At 48.4% G+C, this 18,637-nt stretch overlaps 1 protein-coding gene across 1 annotated transcript in view; it reads right to left on the bottom strand.

The window, feature by feature from the left end:
* The window catches only part of CRISPLD2 (cysteine rich secretory protein LCCL domain containing 2), a 29,447-nt gene that overhangs the window by 9,515 nt on the left and 1,295 nt on the right, over positions 1 to 18,637 (bottom strand). The window contains exons 2-12 of the mRNA XM_033069929.2: positions 15,158 to 15,478; positions 9,801 to 9,919; positions 7,650 to 7,782; positions 7,435 to 7,550; positions 6,048 to 6,148; positions 4,841 to 4,999; positions 3,595 to 3,655; positions 2,852 to 2,918; positions 1,754 to 1,884; positions 1,501 to 1,544; positions 550 to 622 (exon numbers count right to left, since the gene is read on the bottom strand). Of these exons, the coding sequence (XP_032925820.1) occupies positions 550 to 622; positions 1,501 to 1,544; positions 1,754 to 1,884; positions 2,852 to 2,918; positions 3,595 to 3,655; positions 4,841 to 4,999; positions 6,048 to 6,148; positions 7,435 to 7,550; positions 7,650 to 7,782; positions 9,801 to 9,919; positions 15,158 to 15,400 (1,247 nt within the window). The 5' untranslated portion in view covers positions 15,401 to 15,478. The remainder of the gene's footprint in view (positions 1 to 549; positions 623 to 1,500; positions 1,545 to 1,753; positions 1,885 to 2,851; positions 2,919 to 3,594; positions 3,656 to 4,840; positions 5,000 to 6,047; positions 6,149 to 7,434; positions 7,551 to 7,649; positions 7,783 to 9,800; positions 9,920 to 15,157; positions 15,479 to 18,637) is intronic.

Genomic DNA, 18,637 nt, shown 5'->3' with positions numbered 1-18,637 from the left:
GCAGGTGGCAACAGTGAATTTGATTATTGGCTCCCCTCAGATGACATTTGGTTGTTGCTGCAGAGCTGCAGATGGAGGGACTGGGAGCACTACAAGAGGAATGGTCTTTTATGGCCCTTTCAAGGGGGAGTACCTGTATTTTTGCTCAATTCTGTGCAATCTCTGCATGTGTTGGTGCCTCTCTGCCCCGTCACTTACTCCTGCACCGTTTCCAGTTCAAACTCCTTCCATGTTTTAAGGTGGGAAGGAAAAGCGCATCCAAAACCCAGCCAGTGCAGAAGCAAATAGACAAAGGGTGTGCAGTTGCACCCTCACACATGAGAGTGTGCTGGGACAGGGCTGTGCAGCCTGGCTGAAGCCATCCAAACACAAAAAGTGAATTTTTTACAGTGATGCCAAGAAGAGCATGGCATGGTGGCAGGAGGAAACACCATTCCCAACCCCCTTCTCCAGTCCAACCAGCATGATCAGCTCTTCTCCCACCAGCCCTCCAGTTCAGGGCCCCAGCCCCTCCTCAGGACAGAGGGTTTGAACCCAGATTTGTGTTACCTTGGGCAGTGGCTGGCTGGCTTTTTGAAGTGGCACAGTTCAGCTACTGTGGTGTAACAATCCAGGGTCTGTGCTGCCAAGATAAACGTGGAGAGGCAAATTGTTAGACCCAAAAACTCAGGCTGCTGCAGCAAACACAAGCCAGAGGCACACAGAGCATTTGGTGAGAGCACCAGAGCAAAGCTGCTCCAGCAGCAGATCCCAGCAGGGGTTTGCCCAGCTCTGGAATCCTACACCCACCCACCAGGTGCCCTTAAAAATGTCACAGCTTCCAGAAGGGACAAACAGCTGATCCACAACACGTGGGTTTGTCACAGCTCCAGATGTGGAGCCCAAATATCCTGACACCTTCAGTTCTTCCTGAAAGGGGCTCAGGTGGAGCTAATCAAAAAGATGGTTCTGCATTGAGGAATTGTTCAAAGATACTCAGGAAGTGGGAATTGTTTAAAAAGTAGAGCAGTGTTTATTTATATGCCCATCAGAAATGTGATGACTCGCTGTTCAAAGCTAATTTGTGATTTTCATTACATTACTGCACTAGGACATTAGCCACTTTTTTATTTTTCAGTTTTTGTAAATGCTGACACTTCACTGAGGTTATTAAAGATGGATGGCTCAGCCTCCATCCCATTATCAGCAGCTGAAGTCTGGACCCACCATGACCCATCAGCAGGAGGTGCTGCTGGAATTGGCCCAGAATCACTCATTTCTCTGCCTTTCTCTTAGACATCCCCAGGAAAATGAGGTGGGTGGAGGTGGAATTGCCCATGGAGGGTGGGCAGCCACTCCAAGGTTCCAGATCATTCCAAACCACCACTGCAGGGCTTGGTTGTGGCCCAGAACCATTTCACACAACCAGAAAATGAAAAAGAGCCCTGAAAGAATGATGTTTTCAAACACCCCCTAAAACCCCAGCTAAAATATTTTCCCCCCTTAACTTTTAAAACTTACTTGTGACTTTGGAAACCATGAATGCATTTGAGGGTTTACTTTTCCTGCAAAACAAACAAATAACAAAAATAAATCATTAAAAAACAAGCAGAATAGAATTACTTGGATCACTGTGTCTACATGAGAGCAACAAAGATTACTGAACATCAGCTGGTATTTAAAGCAAATAATTTTATTTATTTTATTATTAATTATTAATTAATAATTTATTTATTTTATTACTTATCAATAATTTTTTTGGTGAAGGCAGTACCTGAATGACTCCACACCATTCCTGCTGGACTTCACAAAAGCAGGTGTCCTCCCTTTCCTGGTGATATCCACCAGCCCTCCTTTGTTGTCCAGGATTCCATAATGGATTGCAGCACGGCAGATGCTGGAGGACTGAACAGCAGATAAATAAATGAGGTGTGAAACAAATCAAACCAATCTCATCCACAGAGCAACGCTGCCCAACTGCTACGTGAAAAAGGGAGAAGAAATGAAACCACCACCAAGCACCAAGTGGAAAATGAGCTGAGTACACTCCTCTGGAATCTGGTTGTTAAATCTTCCTCTCCCAACACTGCCTGATTCTTTCATTATTATTATTTTAAGCACTGGTTGAATAGCTTTTTTTTTTTTTTTTTTTAAATAACAAAACCATACATTTAAATACAATTTAGAGGAGAAGCAGTGTTGGAAGTGAGCAGGCAGTCTGAAATATTTCCAGTTCTCGACAAAATATTCAAACCCAAAATATTTCTGCTGACGCCACTTGGAGGGGTTGGGTGTCTGAAATCACAGAAGTTTCAGGGCAAAGAAATTTCAGGGGTGATTCAGTCACGCACCACCAGTTGGAATAGGGAAAGAAAATGGGATTTTACAAAAAAAAAATCGTTTTTATCTTCAAACTTCCTTCACCCCAAAAGTAGTTTTGATGGGGAAATGGCGCCATGCTTTATTTATAAATGATCTTACCAATTTAAGATCAAGCAAATCAGCCCAAAGTATTAATTAGCTACAAAATTTGACAGTGTTTGTTTATATAAAGTTTCTGTTCAGATGACAGCTGCCCACATGAACAAAGAGATCTTTGTAGGAGCTGCCCATTGATGCTCATCCCTCACTTTCCATGGGTGTCCACATCAAGGACAATTCCTGACAAAATCACGTCTGGAACCGCTTTGCCTTCCCTTTTTTCAACACCCAGATGAGGAAAATACAGATAATCCTTATTAGCACCATTTCACAGCAGCACAGCCAGAGGATGTGAGCAGTCAAACTACACCAGAATGGCTGGCATTTCCCATTTCTGTCATTCCCACTGACTCCCACAAATTACATCCAGGAGCTATTAAAAGGTACTTACACTTTCATAATAAAATGTTCCAAAGATCTTTCCCTTACTGTACAAGCAGCCAGCTGGGCACAAATACCTAGTAAAGATAAATATCTCTGAGGGTGGTGAAAAACAATTCAAGAAAAACAGACTTTGACTCTGCTTCATTTAATAGTCATTCCATTCATTTCACGTAGCTCTCCTGTTTTAAAAACAAGATTGCAAAATAGCTACTTTCTAAAACAGTCTCTCCACCCTCCTCAAGAGCCTGACCAATATTTAGGTTCTGTGGATTTGGTTTTTCTCCAAGTGATAAACTGTCCTGTTCTCTGCAGAAACCTGAACCAGAAGTTCTTGACTGGCTGGGAGGGGACAAGCCATGAATTATTGGTCTGGCTTGGACAGCAGTGGAATGCAAGAAGAAGGCTCAAAAAATGGTTCTGCCAAAATTTATTAAATTATTTTGGACACCTGAAATTTGGGGTCATCGTGGCTGAATAAAATCAACCCCATCACTTTATTGCCAGGCTTGGCTGAAGGTTTGAATTAAGAGAATTTTAGGGGATATTTTTGGTTGGATTTTGGGGATTTTCCTAAAGAGAGCTACCTAGAGAGTCACAAAAAATACATAGTGCAAACCATCCTATGTTTGCAAGAACCAAGTCATATTTACTAATAAAATGTAAATATTTATTAAAAATATTTAGCAATAAAAAGCAAATATTTATTTACTTTTCCCCTCAGCACTTCAAGAAATTCCAACAAAACCCTACCTGTTGCACGTTGAGCCTCTGCACTTGTCTCTCATCTTGGTTTCACAGGTAATGACTTGTGCTGGGGAAGAAAAAAAAAAACTTAATAAATACATTTTTTAAAAAGGAAATTGCTCAGCCTGCTACAGAAATGAGCAACCTCCACACATCTTTCCCGGAGGTCTTTGGTGCAGCAAGATAAAAATCTGATTTTATCCAGCCTGGAGCAGTTGGTGCCTCTTTAGCCCTTCACCTGAGACAGGTGTCTCTGCAGCATTAGCAAGGAAGATGCAGCTGAAGGCTTTGATTTACAGCCCGAGGTCTGCAGTCAGAGCTCTCATTCTCCTTTTAATTACAGACTCTCCAGATGCTGGCAGATAAACTTGAAAAGGACCCGCTGGCTTGCCCCACCTTGTTTTCTCAGTAAGTGTCTTTTAATTAACAGCGGTTGGAAAACAACTCAGGAAGTACCAGCAGCTCCACAAACAAATTCAGAAATATTCCCAAGCAAGAAATAAAGAGGAAACAAGCCATAAACCCCAGAAAAGTTGTGAAGGGTAAGTGCTGAGTGTAGAGTTTTTTAAAGGAGAAATAACTCAAATATTTCCTGAATTTATTACTGATTGAGGGGACTTTTGGTGCATGGATGTTTTATGGAGATAAGGAGCACAGGGACTGCTGGAGTCAAGTCACAGGATGCTCTGAGAGCTGGAGCCAGGCTGGGAGAGCTGGAGGTGACACCTGGAGAGGAGAAGGATTCAGGGAAAGATCCAGGAGAGCTGGAGAGAGACTGGGGACAAAGGAGGGAGGGACAGGCCACAGGGAATGGCTCCCACTGCCCTTAGATGGGATTTTGGGAAGGAATTGTTCCCTGGGAGGGTGGGGAGGGCTGGCACAGGGTGCTCAGAGCAGCTGTGGCTGCCCCTGGATCCCTGGAGTGTCCAAGGCCAGGCTGGACAGAGCTTGGAGCAGCTGGGACACTGCCAGGTGTCCCTGCCATGGCAGGACAGGATGGGTTTTAGTGTCCCCTCCAAACCAAACCATTCTGGGATTCTATGAAATGACTGGAACAAACTCATAACTTGTGCAGATCCATGTGCAGAAGGTTGGTTTTGAGAGCTTTGCACACCACCAGTGAGTTTTCACACAGATCACCTCTTCCCCCCAGTTTCTTTATCCCTGAGCCTCCCCATCACTTTCCACCCCTTTTCCCACAGAGGTGCTTCAAAACCCATAGGAGATAAAGAAGAGAAAGGCTGTGTCTTACTCATGTAGGATTGTGGGGTGGTTTTCTGGAGCTTGGTGGTTGTGCTGGCTTTGTTTTCTGGGAGGTGGAACTGCACTGGTATCTGCTCTGCCACCTGTGGAATCTCCACCTCGTTGGTCTCCTCTGTCTCAGCAAGGTTGGGATCTTCATAACGGTGAGCTTGGCAGAAGAGGGGATTCAGAATAATTACAGAGTGTTCACACTGGGGGAAATCAGGTTCCTGTTCTGTGGGATGGTTTGGTTGGACAAGGATCTGTTTTTAAGCAGCTGGGAGATCAGGAACACCCATTGGGTACAGCACAGGGCTGAATCCTCTCCTGCTCCTCTGCATTTACAGCACCTCACAACAAAGGTTGGAAGGGATCCCCACTAATCAGTGAAAAAAAAGTGCTGATATTCCTCCCTCTGCTCCCCACTCAGCTCTTCCCTCTGGAGGAAAACACAAATTTGCTGAAGGGCTCACATCCCATTGGGGCATCCCCTTCCTTCTCCTGCCCACCTGCACCCTGGGCTCCTCCTTCAAACCCCACAAGATAAAAAATGAGAAATGCATGGTGGCAGCAAAATGAGCCTCTGCTTTGGGCAGGCCTCCAGGGAATCTCCCAGTTTCCAGTTCTCTGGGAAGGAAAACACTTGGGAGGAGAGAAATGACCCCAGGAGATCCTGGATGCCACTGCTGCATTATTAATGTGTTTCACTCTGTTGACCTCTCTTCCAGAAATGCTCCTCAGGTCAGGAGAAATCCTTCAGGATCCCCTGCTCTCCTCCAAGGGACACAAATCACTGCACTCATTTTGCATCCCTGAAATGCAAGGTGGGAGGGAGGCAAAGGCTCCATCCCTGGCCCCTGAAGGAGCAGGGCAGGCAGCCAAGCTGTGCCCACCTAAAATGCCTCTGCTAAGCAGAGAAAATTCAAAAATTCCCTTCCTCAGAAATGCCACCAGGATGGAATCACTCCTGCTCCAGCTCCCATGGCAAACCCTTGGAGGTGCTTCTCCCCATCCAAGCTCTCTGCTGGATCCCAGCTCCACATTTCCAGCAGCTCAGGGATTCTCACTTTCAGTGCCTGACCATTCCCCACCTTTCCCACCATCAGAATATTGAGGATAGCTAATTAATGAGGGCATGGAGCTGTGGCTGGTCCTGATGAGAAGCTTGCAGAGGTTTTCCCCAGCCCTGTCCCCAGCCCAGGGGTGCCCCCAGGTACCTTTGTAGCACAGGTTGTTCTGGCAGCTCCCCCCGTAGCTGGGCGGGCACTCGGAGCAGGGACGGCCGGTCTTGTACGGAGCTTCTCCAATCCAGTTACCCCTGGGAGCACAGCAGAAATGAGCACCCATCACACACCCAAACACCCTCCCCAGCCTCCAAAACCAGCAACAGCATCCTGGCTGACAGCAGCTAAATAAGGACTAAACAGCCAGCCTTGTAGGAAAGAGGTTCCTGCTCGTTTCATGTCCAAAATGACATTTTTAGGGGTTTACTTAAATCCTGTGCCATATTGCTTTTATCTTACATTTCAATATAAACACCTTATGGACCAAATGTAAACAGAAATAAATCAATGGATTACTGCATTTTGCTGAAGAAACTCCCCAGAAACAACAGCCCCCTTTGGCATTCTGCCCTGCAGGTTTTAGGGGATGGGGAGGTTGAAGGAGGCAGAGTTGAGCTGTGGCTATAAACTCCTGGGTTATGCTCTTTCAGCTGTCTCCACCTATAAGGCCACATGAGGACAATGTGCACCCATGCCAGAGAGAAAAGATTAAGCAGAACCTGCAGAAATAGAGTGTTTTTCCGTGCAGCAGCTCTGAATGGATGACGTGCAAGTGGCCCAGCCTGCCGTGGGGGCTCTGTGGGAGATGCTGCCATCCCTCAGGTTGTTAAATCCCACCACACCACCAGCACAATGAGCTCATCTGATGTGGGGAGAGGAGCTTAGAGAGCCCAGAGAGCTCTGCCTGGGACTGACAGCTGCAGACCCACTCCTCTTTTTCCTTTGCATTATTCTGCACTGTGATCCCCTCAATCAGATGCTCCCCAAGCCACTCGGTTTGCACAGAGAGATTTCCCTCTTTCATTTTGTTTTGAAGTTTTGGATGGGAATGTTTCTCCTATTAGCCATTAATCCAGAAAATATTAACTGCCACTGCCAGGTAGTAAACTTCTGGATGTAGTAGGCAATATGATTTTCATTTTGAAATTTAATCAAGCCGTCGAGCTAGCGAAACCTTGACTGCTGCAGTTATTTCAGGGTTTTTTTGGCATTAGCCACCACCCCATCCCTTCCCACCCTGTGACAGCAGAGCCTTGCTCAGCAGCACACGCCAGCTCCATCCTGGCCATCTCCTGCTCCTCCTTTCCCTTCCCATGGCAGCAACATCAAAGCCCCAGCCTGGCCCCAGCCTCCCATTCACTTTTCCAGGCAGCTCTCAGTAGTTTTTGAACCAACCCTTTTTTTGCTGCTGTCTAAAGAAAAAATTTAAAGCCACAACCACCAGTCTAGACTGCCTGAAATCTCTTCCCCAGACCCTGAGCTAGCTGAGCAAGCTGCCAGTTTTGGGGGAGCTGGAGGGAGCCCAGCTGCTGTGCCTTACTTGGGGGAGTAGTTGCACACCAGGTAGACTGCATTCTCCCAGATCTCTCCCCAAACATTCATCTGCTTGCAGACATTCACAGCACAGCCAATCCTGTTGGTCGTGGCCCAGACTATCTGTAAGGGAAATGTAATTATTGGAAATGAGTAAATCAGCCCAACCTGGAGATGGGGGGGTGTGGGGAGTGTGGGTGCAGACCCCCTGGAGTGCTTTACCTGGGTGTAATGTGTGCACATGGCACCTGTGCACCTGTCTGGGCACCATGGGTTGCACTCATGAGGGTATGGGAATGTGTAATCCTTCACTTCATCATACCAGGACTGCACATGGAACGCTGGGGAGCGATACCTGCGGGGGGAAAAGGCAGCTGGAATCAGGATCTTCTTATAAAAATTCTCAAATTAAAAAAAAAAAATAAATTAAAATGTTAAAGATGAAGGGTTAGATGGGATATTGGGAAGGAATTCCTCCCTGGGAGGGTGGGCAGGGCTGGAACAGGTGCCCAGAGCAGCCTGGAATGTCCAAGGCCAGGCTGGACAGGGCTTGGAACCACCTGGGACAGTGGAAGGTGGCCCTGCCCATGTCAGGGTAGCTGGAACTGGAAGATCTTTGAGGTCCCTTCCAACCCAAACTGTTGTGTGTTTCTATGATTTTTTTCCCTCAGATTCACAGCCTGACCTGACTCTGTATTATTTATAGGTTTGACATGATCCTCAAGTGCTGCTGACCTGAAATGCCCTCTCCCTTTTCCACTCAACTACAAAATAACTTCTAGTTTGGCAGAAAGCTGTGTTTTGAGAGTAAACAGAAGTTAGGCTTTGCCAAACATCTTAAACCAAAAGCCATCATGTACCTATTTTACCGTGGGGCACTTTGTTAAATCTGGAAGTTAATTCACAGCCAATCCTGGGAGAGCTCTGACAGTGAGAGGGCTTTTCCCATCACATCCCACCAGGAGCTGGATGGAATATTGGTGCACTGCACTCCTATCCTGCCTTTTTTTGGCAGCAATTTTCCCCTGCACCAAGCCCCCTTTTCCCTGTGTGTATTCTCTGCCTCAAACACCATGGTTTGAGGCAGTGCTGATGCTGTTTGGGGAGCAAAAATGGTGTCAAAGCTACCTGTAGGAACTCACACACATTTTACACAGAGCTCTGCAAACTGTACCAAAGCCACTGCTTTTTGATTGCTTCCAACAGCTCACACCAAGCAAGCTGCCAGAAATCCAAATGATATCATTACCAACTGGAGCTTATCCTTTCAGCCAACTTTTCATTAAAAATCATTCATTAGAAGCATTTCAAAAACATCCATCTCATGATGTCATGAGGCAAATACTTTCCAAATCCCATTTTACAGGAGAGGAAATGGAGGCAATCAAGTTATGGCCCGCTCCTGAAAAAGCTGAGATAAATCTGATTTTTCTTTCCTCTCAGGGACCAAGATTGGATCTTCCTCCATCAGGAGCCCATGGCCATCCTGAGCAATTGTGGGACAGCCAAGAACAGCACGATCCTTTCTCTTTGTTTCCAATGAATTAACCACTCTGCTTTCCAAACATTAAAATGGGCCCAGTTTTCACATCAGGCTAATTTCACACCAGCAAATTTCCTTTGTTTTCCACCAAATTTCAGCTGATTTACAACACAGATAACTGGACTTCCACCCAGGAATTGGGGGAAAACACTCAGGGCTCCTGAGTAAGTACAAAATTTGCTGTGCAAAGCAGGTTTAACCTATAGCAAGCTTAAAAACAGGGGTTTAACAATAAACAAATTTCAGCTTGAGATGGAGAGAAAAATCCCTTGGGAAGCCTTGATGTCAGCTTTCCTAACTGGGTTAATGACTCTAATTTAACAACTTGTCCCAGGAATTGAAAAAAAAAAAACCTGCAAAGTGTTTTCAGTAAAGAAAATTCAGGAGCTAGATAAATATTTATGGAAAACCCAGCAAGAGATAATTAAATTCTGAACTGAATCCAGGCACAAATTCTGAGCTGAATGCAGGCATTGCTCCTGAGAAACTTCAGCTGCATGATGGCAGAACCCCCCAAAACAGCAATGTAGGAGCAAGGGTTCAGACTTCTCTATTTTAAGGAGTTGGAGTGAGTTTAGCTATGTTATCCCAAGATCCAGAGGGATGGAGGAGCCCAAATCCATGCTGGTTTCCTGGGAAGTCTCAGTGGAAGGTGGCTGCAGGCATTACCCCCAAAACCATCCCAGTGAAGCCACCACAATTAAAATTTTGATCTTTTCTCCCCAGCTTTCCTCCATCTCCCAGGTGCTACCAAGCAAATTTCCCAGCTGTCCCCAAAGGAGGGGACACAAATCACTGCCTGCAAAGATCCTGCAGCCCCCAGGTCTCACCTGCCCCAGTGAACAGCCAGGTTCTGCCCAATGGACCTGATGAGGTCGCTGGGGCCGTGGTCCCAGATGCACTGCTGAGCCCAGGCGTGTGCTGTCCTCTCCAGCTCCTCATCCCAGCTCTTCAGGGTGTGGGGAGAGAAAAGAACAGGTCAGGTTTTCATCTCAGACTGGCTGGATCAGGAGGTTAAATCAACAGCAGGTAGTGGAGAAAGATCTAAGGTACAGATCACCCCCACACAAACACACATATGACTGGCCTGTCCTGGTGAAGCCACCACATTTCTGTGCTAAAATCACATTTCTCAGCATGTTCCCCTGCCATTAAAGTCCAGGGCACTAGGATTTAATTCCAGGTCTATGAATTTCCCCAGTTGATGATGATTTAAGTCCAGGTCTATGATTTTCCCCAGCTGATGCCATGCTGCTGAGGAAGTGCTTCACTCAGGTCACCAGAAAACACAAACTCATGTAGGAAGACCTCAAGAACACATCCACCCTAAACCACAAGATATTCCCATTAAAAATTAAAATTCGAGGTTGGGGATCCCATGCTGTCCAACATGACACACATTTCTGAGTCCTGTAGGAGTTCTGACAGACACTCAGTGCTTTGATGTATTTCAGCATGATTTTTCATCCATTGTCCTTACTGTGGGGATATCTCCAGGCTGTCCCACCGAGGGGAACTCCAGCAGTGGAGAGCTCCACCATCCCCACTGGAGATTTAGATTAAACCTCTTAAAGAGATTGGGTCTGAGTCTCTCAGCTCCTTCCAGAATAAATGAGAGTCCACCAGTGGATAGAGTCAAACGCATCAGAGGTGGCAAAGTCCCAGGGCTTTTTAAGCTTTTTGCACTCTCACTGAAACAGGCATCACGTTAGAAGTGACAAATCCCATTTCTATTCCCACTGAGGGCAGGGTGCTGGGCTGAGATCACTCCTCATCGAATATCCCCCAGCTGGGAGCCAAAGGAGAGCTCCAGCACGGCACAAAGGCAAACAGGAAAGCAGCTCTGCTGTCTCTGCTGCCCAGGAGAGCGTTTGTTCTAAAGGCCAGACTGGTTGGGCCCAGCAGCCATGCCCTGAATTCATTGTGTAATTACTGACAGCTGCTCTATTCAGAGCAGCCCTTAGAGGACAATTCGTTGGGATTAAAATATTACTGCACATTCCTACAGATAAAACCAAAGAGAAAAGAGGTCTTGTAGTGTGCATCCAGCCCATCCATGTGCCAGCACGAGACTGTCCTCTCTGGACATTCATTCTCTGGACATTCATTCTCTGGACATTCCCTCTCTGGACATTCACTCTCTGGACATTCACCCTCTGGACATTCACTCTCTGGACATTCACTCTCTGGACATTCCCTCTCTGGACATTCACTCTCTGGACATTCACTCTCTGGACATTCCCTCTCTGGACATTCATTCTCTGGACATTCATTCTCTGGACATTCCCTCTCTGGACATTCATTCTCTGGACATTCCCTCTCTGGACATTCCCTCTCTGGACATTCATTCTCTGGACATTCACTCTCTGGACATTCATTCTCTGGACATTCCCTCTCTGGACATTCATTCTCTGGACATTCACCATCACAACCAGCTGCTCTTTCCCTGTCTTCTCCAGAGGAAAATCCATTTCTGATCTCAAACATTTCAAAGGACCTGTCAGAGCCTGGAGGGCTGCAGGGCATCCAGGCTCTCAAACACATTTAAAAGCCACCAGGTGCTCACTATGAGCACATCTGGACACAGCTGGGCAGTTTTAGCTGGGCTGGGGAAGGACTGTGCAGGAAAACGCAGTGTCTGCTGGAACTTGGTGTGTCTGCTGGAACTTGGTGTGTCTCCACCATCTCAGTGAGGCAAACATGACCTCATGTCCCTGAGCTCACAGCCCTCCAGAACAGATTATCACAAAGCACTCTCAGCAATCCAGACTCCAGCAGCATCCCAGAGCTGTCCCAGGCTCAGCAAATTCACCATGTGGACACAGCCCTGACACAGGGAACAAAACCATTTTCCTTCTCAGCCCTCCAGCTCCTTGGAGTGATGGGATGAGACCCACCACACATCCCCAGCCCTCTGCTCAGCTTCTTGCCATGCCCAGACCCAGCTTTTTGTGGTTTCCCACTCTGTGACCGCCCTTCCATCCAGCACAAAAGCCACAGAAACTCTCCCAAGAAGTTCTGCACTCCGAGCTCCTCAGACTTCCTTCCCAGCTTTATTCCCTTTATTCTCCTCATTTACTGCAGAGACATCCCGAGCAGCAGGCTGTTAAATGGGAATTAATGCCAGCGTGGGTGTTGCATCTCCCTTTGACGCCTGCAGCTAAAATAAATGAACTCGGAGAAAAGGCACCTCACAGGTGACTGGGAAGGAGCTCCATCTCTGCTGCAGGAGGAGAGGAGCTCCTTTCTGCAGGCATCACATTACAAAGCCATCCCATCTAAATTAGAGCAGTTATTTGCCTCTTGCTCTCAGACGGGAATGCGGTCAGGAAGCTGGAATTATTTCAGAGCAATAAACATAGAGGGGGGGAAAAAAGAGATTTCAGACTTTCCCAGCTACACTTGCAAGAATTCTTTATGCCAATATTCAAAGCAGTATCTAGGAAGATGACTGAAGCCAGAGGTTGAAAATTTTTGGGGTGTATGCGATTCCAAGTGGCTTAGCACTCTCTTTTTTCACTCCTGGAAATTCCTAATGGTCTTTCAGAGTGGAGTGGACAGTGTGTATGCAGAATGCATGCATGGCAAGCACACATCACACCACAGCCTGTAATAATGCATCCCACAAGGAGCCTGCTCTCAGCCCGAGCAGCCTGCAAACCCCATTCAGACACCTGGATCGCAGTGAGCAGCTTCCTCGCTCATTTTCCTCCCCAGCTCAGACTTTCTGCAACACTGGCAGCTTCCTTTTGAAAGTGGCATCAAACTGCAGGGCTGACATGTTCTGGCAGAGGTCTGGAGATTTGCTAACCCCCCAGAAACACGATCCCCCCGACAGTTGAGAGGAAGGATGCATACCTTACACATGAAAAAAAACTATTTTCCTTCCAGCAATCTGCACTGAGAACAATTTTGCTTTATCCAGCTGTCTCTGAGGCCGTGGCAAGAGGAAAGATTCCTGCCTTTCATCACTGCTGAAAGCATCTGACTAAGCCATCTTAAAAGGTCACCCTGCCTCAGGATCTATTATGTCCTTTTTCCTCTGAGTCCGTTATGTCCTGTTCACTCTGGCACTGCTAACAAGGAGTTTGTTTTGGCCTTGGCCCCCATCCACCTCTGCTAAACAGTCCCAGTGCACTCTGCAAGTGTCCATCATGTTGCTGCTAGAGGGGTTAAGGTAATTCTGAGCTGAATTTTGTCAGGAAGTCGTGCCCTGCTCATTCATTTTGCATTAGCACTGAATACCTGTGCCAGCTTTCAATTAATTACACAGACCCAGCAGCTAAACCATTTCTTTCTTCATTTTTCAGCCCACTTTGCCTTTGTCCCATATGTATATAACAATTCTTTTGATAGGACTCATTGTGTTCTTGCTTTCTTATTAACAGCATCCAGCAACTGAAGTTCATCCAGTAGCAGTTAAATGTGTCCCTTTCCTGGATTACATCAGGTCCCATTTCCCTTTCAGACCACTCAAATATATCAGATATAGAGAAAGGGTTTTCACAAGGGAGGTTTATGGGTGAGAACAAGCTCTACCTACTCATCCACAAATTATCCCAGCACATCTCCACTCTGGCACCAAAGGGAAAGTTTATCTATGGTTCTAAAGACAGACCATCCTCTTCAACGAGTCCAAATGAGAAATGTCCTCTGCAGGACAAAGGATTAAAGAGAAATTCCCCTTCAGCACATACATGGCATTTCCAAGTCATGCTGGGTAAACAGGAGCACATGAAAGGCTGATTATGGCCCTTCCAAGCTGCCCCATCTCATGCCCAGCTCCTTTCTCCAGAGCACATAAGGCCCTTTCATTTGCCCTCAATCACCCATAAAAACCACTAGAAAAGCTCCCAGAGCAAAGGCAAACACAGGAGTGCAAACAGTGGCCAAGCCTGGGCTGCTCTGCCAGCCCCACAGCCAAACAAAACACCTTGGGCTTGCTCATGCTTTGTGTTTACCCTCTGCAAATCCATCCAGTGCCTCTTCTGGCAGCACCTCCCTGCAGGATAACACTCAGAGAGGGATACAGTCCCTGGTTCTTAGAAAGGCACAGGATTTCTGGCTAAAGCAGGACCAAAAGCCAGCTGGTGTGGACAGAGCAAGGGACAGCTGTCCTTCCTCACCACCCCCTGCCCTCCCTTCCCTTCCCTCTCTCCCTGCAGTCACAAAAGGCAGGATTTTCCATTTGCAGCCCTCACTTCAGCACAGCTGGCAAACTATTTTATACTACATTTAAGTGTACTTTTCTTTTACCCTTTAAACAAGGTCTTAACAAGCCATCCATCATTTGGTCCATCAGCAGGAGCACACAGTTAAAGTCAGACTAGGTTTGGTCAGAGCTATATTTGGACACTGGGAAAAGGCACACAAAAAATAATTATTTGCCTACATCGTTTTGTGGCCCTGTAATATTTTGATGGCATGGCAAAAATAGCTCAGAGTAGGGTCTGTGGCATCAGGTGAAAAGAATATATTAATGTGAATTGTTGATGGCAAAGGCATATTTGATACTCCTGCAAGTTTTAAGTTCTCCCTCTGAAGTGGGAGAATACATTGACCAAACTTTTATTTTGGTTTCCTGAACTACCCATCCACCCAGGAACTCCCAAAGCCTTTCCAGCTATTTCCAGTGATCAAAATTCTTTCCAGATGGAGCCACATTCCTCAGGCCCCGTTTCCCTGTGCTGCTGTGCAGATTCCCAGGTGATCAGTGTGTGACTGAGGGCAGGTGCCACCTCCAGCGTTGGGTTGGCAACCCAAAAACCACCAGAAAATTCCCTGAGCAGACTGTGGTGTCCCCACAGGGAGAGCAGGGGTTAAACACTGGGTAAAATTTGCTGGTTTTATGACTTGGAGGTAATGGAAGAACCTGCTGAGGCAGGCTGGGGAGTTGCCATCACCGGAGATGCATCCAGGGCTGGGCCAGATGCTCCTTTGTGAATAATGGAAGCAGTCCTGAAACTCTGCAGAGGATGGACTCCATCAGCAGCTCCCTCCAACCAAAACAGGCCACTGGTCTAAAGCATCATTCACTCTGGAAGGAAAAGCTTCAGGAAACCTCCTGAGAAATTCTTACTTTCAGAGGAAATTCACTCCACCTCTCACACCACAAGGAAAATGAAAATACAGTTAGGAATAAAAAAAAAAAGGAGCAATAAAGTGATGTATCAGGTTTCAGACTCACCATGTGTTCCATGTTAGAGGCCACTGGATACACCTGGCCTCTCAATTTATTGTGGAGCATCAGTATCTCCTGTCTGTCTGAGAATAGGATGGCTCTCTTGGACCTGGAGTGAGCTTCCCCATCCTGGTACTTGCTCAGGATGCTCTCCAGGTGGCTGGAGTTGGGCAAGATAAAGCACTCAGCTGTCTTTGCCAGCAGCAGCACACATCCAAGAGGAATGATCCAAGGCAGGGCAGGGCTCATGCTGCCAGCAGAAGCAGAGATGAAGGTGAGGGTTGGTTTTTGTGCAGGGGCTCCCGTGGCTCAGTGCAGGTCTGCAATCTGGGGAGAAACAGGCGGTCAGAGCAATGCCACAGGAGCTCCTGTCCCCAACAACAAGGTCACACACCCCAGATCTGAGCTTGGAAAAGAGTGGTGCTCAAAATTACTGCTCACCCCAAAGACAGGGAGACCCAAACACCACCATAAGAGGTGAGGACTCAGTTTCTTACACCTGATGCTGCTTTGGGAGTGAACACTTCCTAGGCATGCAGGAGGATGCCTGCTGCACCCCTGGCATCCTGCTAACCCCAGCTCCCCCTTCACAGGCAGGGGAACATCCCCAAAAATACAGCTGATAAAGCCCAGAACGCTTTTATTTTATGAATAAAAGGGAAGGCAAAACCCGCAGCGAGCTGGATGAGGAGGCGAGGCAGCAGCAAGAGCTGCTGTGCTGGGGCTGCAGGAGCTGCGGGGCTGCAGGAGCTGTGCTGGGGCTGCAGCAGCAACAAGAGCTGCTGTGCTAGGGCTGCAGGAGCTGTGCAGGAGCTGTGCAGGGCTGCAGGAGCTGTGCAGGGCTGCAGGAGCTGTGCAGGGCTGCAGGAGCTGCTGCTGGGGCTGCAGGGCTGGTTTTGGGCAGGGCTGCAGGGCTGCAGGAGCTGTGTTGAGGCTGCAGGAGCAGTGCGGGGCTGCAGGAGCCGTGCAGGAGCTGTGCAGGGCTGGTTTTGAGCTGCGCAGGGCCGGTTTTGCAGGGCTGCAGGAGCTGTGCTGGGGCTGGTTTTGGACAGGGCTGCAGGAGGTGCTGGGGCTGTGCAGGGCTGTTTTTGGGTAGGGCTGCAGGAGGTGCAGGAGCTGTGCGGGGCTGTGCAGGGCTGTTTTTGAGCTGTTCAGGGCTGTTTTTGAGCTGTGCAGGGCTGTTTTTGAGCTGTGCAGGGCTGTTTTTGCAGGGCTGGTTTGGGCAGGGTCCCGCACACAGCAGCCCCGCTCCGGGCAGTGACGCACCGGGGTTCTCGCTGACGCTGCAGGGATGCGGGTGATGGAGCAGCAGAGCAGCCTGAGCCGCCCTCCCCCGGCTCCCCCGGTCACATTTGGCGTTCCCAGGCACTCTGGTGCCGTCAGCACCCAGAGAGGGTCTCGCCTTTGGTCCTTGAACAGCGTCATTTAATCCCCGTCCCTTGCTCCATCTGTCATTGCCCCCCCCGTGCTCCAGTTTGTCCATCAGCGATCCCGGAGCGTCCTGGCTGGTTTGGTTTGGCTCGGATCTATTCACAGGAGGTGAGATGTGCTGCTGCAGGGGATCCCAGGATCAATCCAGCCGGGGCAAGAAGCACCCTGCAGACAGATCTCCCTCCTTGGGGCTAACTTTTGGGGGAAAGCTCCCCCTTCCCTGTGTCCAACACGAGGTGAGGATCTGGTTTTGACAGCACTGTTAAACACCACGCTGAAAGCATTCCTCTGCAGCAGCAGGAAACAAACCCCAGCTTAGCAGGAATTATTCGAGAAGTTTCATCCAATGACACGGAATTTGGACACTGAGACCAGATGAGTTGGAAGCCAACCAGAGCAGAGCAAAGCCATCTAACTCCTGGCTGAAAAAGCTGTGAAACCCCTGTTCCCCCAACCCACTACAGCATCACCTGGGGAGAACAGAGAGGTGCTTTGCACAGGCAGGGACCCCAAAAAAACTTCTGAGAACCCCAAGAACTTGTTGGCTGGCTGCACAAAAGACGCAGAGTCCCTGTTTGAGGCTTCGTTCTTGGACTGAGCAGGCAGATGAAAACCAGCTGCCCCGAGGCTCTCTCCAGGCAGCGCATTAAGCCTTTGGGTACAGCAGTGCGCGATGTCATTTGCTCGGTTTAGGCAACAGCTCCTCATCATTTCCTGCTCCTAGCAGCAAGGCGAACACACACACGCCTTGTGCCCGGCTCCAGGCACACCTGGGAGACAGGAGGTTGGGTGGCAGGGGACAAACACTCCTTTAACCTCATCCTCTGCTCAGTCCTGCCCGCAGCATTCGCTTCCCCCCGGGCAGGAACCCGAATTTCCAACCGGGCTGCGCAGGGGTAGGGGAGGCAAAAGGAGCAGTTGCTTTTGTAGACTGTCTGACCCAAATTCAGGGAACAATTCCTACTTTGAGGCACTTCCCTAAGAGTTTAAAAATAGCTGCAGTGCCAGGGCCATTGACAATGTGGCCATTTAGCCCCGGCAGCTCTCCCTGCAGGAACAGCCGCTCTCAGAGCGGCCGTTGCACCCCTCGTTTGGCCGGGTGCCCTTGGCTAAACAGGAGCCCAAATCCACCACCCATCTAAGGCAAACACTGAACTTTCAGAAAGGGCAGATTGAAAAAATCAGCTGTAGCATCTGAGGGCCAGAGGAGCTGCCCCGCTCACGGCTCCGCAGCGAAGCCAGCGCGTCTGGCTGGGCGAGCCAGCCAAAACCTCACAACAGATGCTGCTTTATTCCTCGGGATGTGCTTCCCTGGGTCCCACTTGCCAGCAAAGGGATACCAGCACCTCCTCAAAATTAGGTCATTTTGGCTTTATCTTCTGTTTCACTCGGGGTGTGCAGGTCCCTTCCTCTGCTTTGCTTGGGGTGAGGAGCGCTGAGCATCCCAAGGAAGGATAAAGGATCAGAGAGGGACAGGGAGCAGAGGGTTCCCTGGCCAGATTAACTGAAAGCAGCTGAAAGATGCTCACGTTTCAGAAAGCTCTCAGATTTCCATCCATCTCCTATCAAAATCCCATGCCCAGGTGCAAGGAAGCACTTGGACACGTGTCAAAGTGAAATCACATTGCTTCAGGCTGGGGTTGGACATTATTCACAGAACATTATCAGCTGACAGTCAGCTGAGGAAGCCTCTGCTGTGGATTTCAAGGGTTCAAGAGGAGCACAACCTCCCTTTAAACACAGCAGGCCCTTGACACTGCTGCCAGGTGAACATCTGGGAGCCATCAGAAACGGCTGAGTCAGCAGAAAAGGACTCCTGAGTATGCTGCAAAGCCTGTCCAAAGTGGGGAGAAATGGGAGGCCTTCTTCTGGGGTCTGAGGGAGTTAAAGTGCAGCACTGGACTTTGGGAAAGATTATTTTTAGAAAGCTATTTCCCCAGCTAATGGATGGTGTCTGCTTTGCACGGAAAGCAGGAGAGCTGGTCACATCTGAAGCCTGGCAGAGACACTGCTGAAGCCACATGCAGGCTGGTCCTGCACTCATGTCCCCATGTC

Source organism: Catharus ustulatus, chromosome 11 (assembly GCF_009819885.2).
Source record: "Catharus ustulatus isolate bCatUst1 chromosome 11, bCatUst1.pri.v2, whole genome shotgun sequence".
In the NCBI taxonomy this organism is placed as follows: domain Eukaryota; kingdom Metazoa; phylum Chordata; class Aves; order Passeriformes; family Turdidae; genus Catharus; species Catharus ustulatus.
This window is presented reverse-complemented; position numbering and strand designations above follow the sequence as displayed.